The 3,144-nt window shown below is 46.1% G+C and overlaps 1 protein-coding gene across 1 annotated transcript in view; it reads left to right on the forward strand.

Annotated features, from left to right (window-relative positions):
* Positions 1 to 3,144, forward strand: part of SBNO1 (strawberry notch homolog 1) — a 78,498-nt gene that overhangs the window by 27,076 nt on the left and 48,278 nt on the right. The window contains 1 exon segment of the mRNA XM_017889942.1: positions 1,728 to 1,828. Coding sequence (XP_017745431.1) covers positions 1,728 to 1,828 — 101 coding nt within the window.

The raw sequence follows: 3,144 nt of genomic DNA on the forward strand, positions 1-3,144 counted from the left end.
TTACGCCATTCTCCTGCCTCAGCCTCCCGAGTAGCTGGTACTACAGACACCCACCACCTCGCCCGGCTAGTTTTTTGTATTTTTCAGTAGAGACGAGGTTTCACCGTGTTAGCCAGGATGGTCTCGATCTCCTGACCTCGTGATCCGCCCGTCTCAGCCTCCCAAAGTGCTGGGATTACAGGCTTGAGCCACCGAGCCCGGCCAAGCCTGGCTATTTTTAGTAGAGATGAGGTTCCACCATGTTGGCCATGCTGGTCTTGAACTCCTGACCTCAAGTGATCAGCCCACCTTGGCCTCCCAAAGTTCTGGGATTACAGGCGTGAGCCACCGCGCCTGTCCTGTGAATGCTTGAATTAGTTGTACTCGTTTTAGAGTCCAAGTGATAGTCCTCCCAAATACTCTTCATCTTTTGCTAGAATAGATGAAATGCTGATCAGCCCTCCTGGTGTTAGCACTCTCTTCCCTAAAGGCAGTGATTTCCACACCTCTATCTCAAGAATTCCAGGTACTGTGAGGACTTCAGGGATCCTTGGAGGCTGAAGGGTGGTTCCAGGGGTTCTGGACTGGATATCCCCACCCCTATTCAGTCAAGCAGCTCTGATGATTGATAAGTGGATTCTTAGATTTTATTGCTATATTTAAAAGAGTTTGAAAACCAGTGGTATAGAAGAAGAAAGTTCATTGTTTGGATCTTTACTCTGGGAGCACGAGGAAGTAAGGAGTTCCAAAATACATTTTTCTTCCTCTAGAAATAATTATTTTGCCTTGAAAATTAGCAAGTACCACCAGATCACATGAAATTGATTCCTTTTGGGTGATAACCCCAGGTTTTGGGTTTTTTTGGTTTTCTTTTCTTTCTTTTTTTGAGACGGAGTCTTGCTCTGTCGTCCAGCCTGGAGTGCCTGGAGTGGCGTGATCTTGGCTCAGTGCAGGCTCTGCCTCATGATTTCACGCCATTCTCCTGCCTCAGCCTCCCGAGTAGCTGGGACTACAGGCGCCTGCCACCACGCCCGGCTAATTTTTTTTTGTATTTTTATTTTTTAATATTTATTTGTTTATTTATTTTTTGAGACAGAGTTTTGCTCTTGTTGCCCACACTGGAGTACAGTGACGCAATCTCCTGCCCACTGCAACCTCCGCCTCCCGGGTTCAAGCAGTTGTCTGTCTCAGCCTCCCGAGTAGCTGGGATTATGAGCATGTGCCACCATGCCTGGCTAATTTTGTATTTTTAGTAGAGATGGGGTTTCTCCATGTTGGTCAGGCTGGTCTTGAACTCCTAACCTCAGGTGATCCACCACCTCGGCCTCCCAAAGTGCTGGGATTACAGGCGTGAGCCACTTCTCCTAGCCCTTTTTTTTTTTTTTTTTTGAGACGGGGTCTCGCTTTGTCGCCCAGGCTGGAGTCTAGTGGCGCTGTCTCAGCTCACTGCAAGCTCTGCCTCCTGGGTTCACACCGTTCTCCTACTTCAGCCTCCTGAGTAGCTAGGACTACAGGCACCCCTCACCACACCCAGCTTGTTTCTGTATTTTTAGTAGAGAGTGGGTTTCACCATCTTGGCCAGGCTGGTCTTGAACTCTTGACCTTGTTATCCACCCGCCTCAGCGTCCCAAAGTGCTGGGATTACAGGCGTGAGCCACTGCACTGGCCTTAAACTTCTGGATTTTTAAATAATGGGAAAATAGCTTCAGAATTTTCTTCTAAATGTAAATTGACTTTTTCCTCCTCAGCTGATGTAAGCAATGGTACAGTAAAGAAAGAATCTTCTAATAAAGAAGGAGCTAGAATGTGGATAAACGACATGAAAATGAGGAGTTTTTCCCCAACCATGGTGAGTTTCAAATAGCTGTGTCTTTATTTTTGTGTAGTATGAGAGTGTACTCAACTAAAAGTGTTCTATACGGAACAACCCTCAGAAAGCTGTTTTTGGCTTGGGGAGAAGCTATACAGGCATGGAAACTAATGGCTGCACTTAAATCTTGCTGGAATAATACAGATACTAACCAGGGTGGTTAAAACTTGCAGATTTGATGGAGTGTGGCACTAACATGCAGTACTGATATCTTACTGTTAAAAATCTCATGTGAGCAGACAAAAAGACAATGTGGGGTTAACCAAAAGTATTTGATAACTGTTCATTTTAGGATCGAACTTGAATAGATAGCTCATAATGCACTGACAGATCATATAATGGTGTGGTATCAGTAATTTTTTTTTTTTTTTTTTTTTGAGACAGAATCTCATTCTTATCGCACAGGCTGGAGTGCAGTGGTGCTGTCTTGGCTCGCTGCAACCTCCGCCTCCCAGGTTCAAGCGATTCTCCCACCTCAGCCTTTCGAGTAGCTGGGATTACAGGCATGTGCCACCATGCCTGGCTAATTTTTGTGTTTTTGGTAGAAATGGGGTTTCACCATGTTGGCCAGGTAGTCTCGCACTCCTGACCTCAGGTTATCCGCCCGCCTCAGCCTCCAAAAGTGCTGAGATTACAGGTGTGAGCCACTGCACTTGACCTGGTTATAATTCTTAACATTTTGAAAATGCTCGGCCGGGCGCGGTGGCTCACGCCTGTAATCCCAGCACTTTGGGAGGCTGAGGCGGGCGGATCATGAGGTCAGGAGATCAATACCATCCTGGCTAACATGGTGAAACCCCGTCTCTACCAAAAAATACAAAAAAAATTAGCCAGGCGTGGTGGTGGGTGCCTGTAGTCCCAGCTACTCAGGAGGCTGAGGCAGGAGAATGGTGTGAATCTGGAAGGCAGAGCATGCAGTGAGCCAAGACCAAGCCACTGCACTCCAGCCCGGGCGACGGAGCGAGACGCCGTCTCAAAAAAAAAAGAAAATGCTCTATGCTTTGTATCAGTTGATTCCATACGTTTATTTAATAAATTCTCTATGTATAACATTGTTAATATGTAGTAGGTTTCTATACGAAGTATATTACGTGATTCTACCTTCAATAAACAAAATTTGACAACCATCTGGATTAAGTAGTAATAATGAAAAGTACATCAAAAGATACAGTGTACTCACAATAAAGGTTAAGAATTTGGAGGAACAGGCCGGGCGCGGTGGCTCAAGCCTGTAATCCCAGCACTTTGGGAGGCCGAGACGGGCGGATCACGAGGTCAGGAGATCGAGACCATCC

The sequence above is a fragment of the Rhinopithecus bieti genome, unplaced genomic scaffold, assembly GCF_001698545.2.
Source record: "Rhinopithecus bieti isolate Rb0 unplaced genomic scaffold, ASM169854v2 scaffold_574, whole genome shotgun sequence".
NCBI classification, from domain to species: domain Eukaryota; kingdom Metazoa; phylum Chordata; class Mammalia; order Primates; family Cercopithecidae; genus Rhinopithecus; species Rhinopithecus bieti.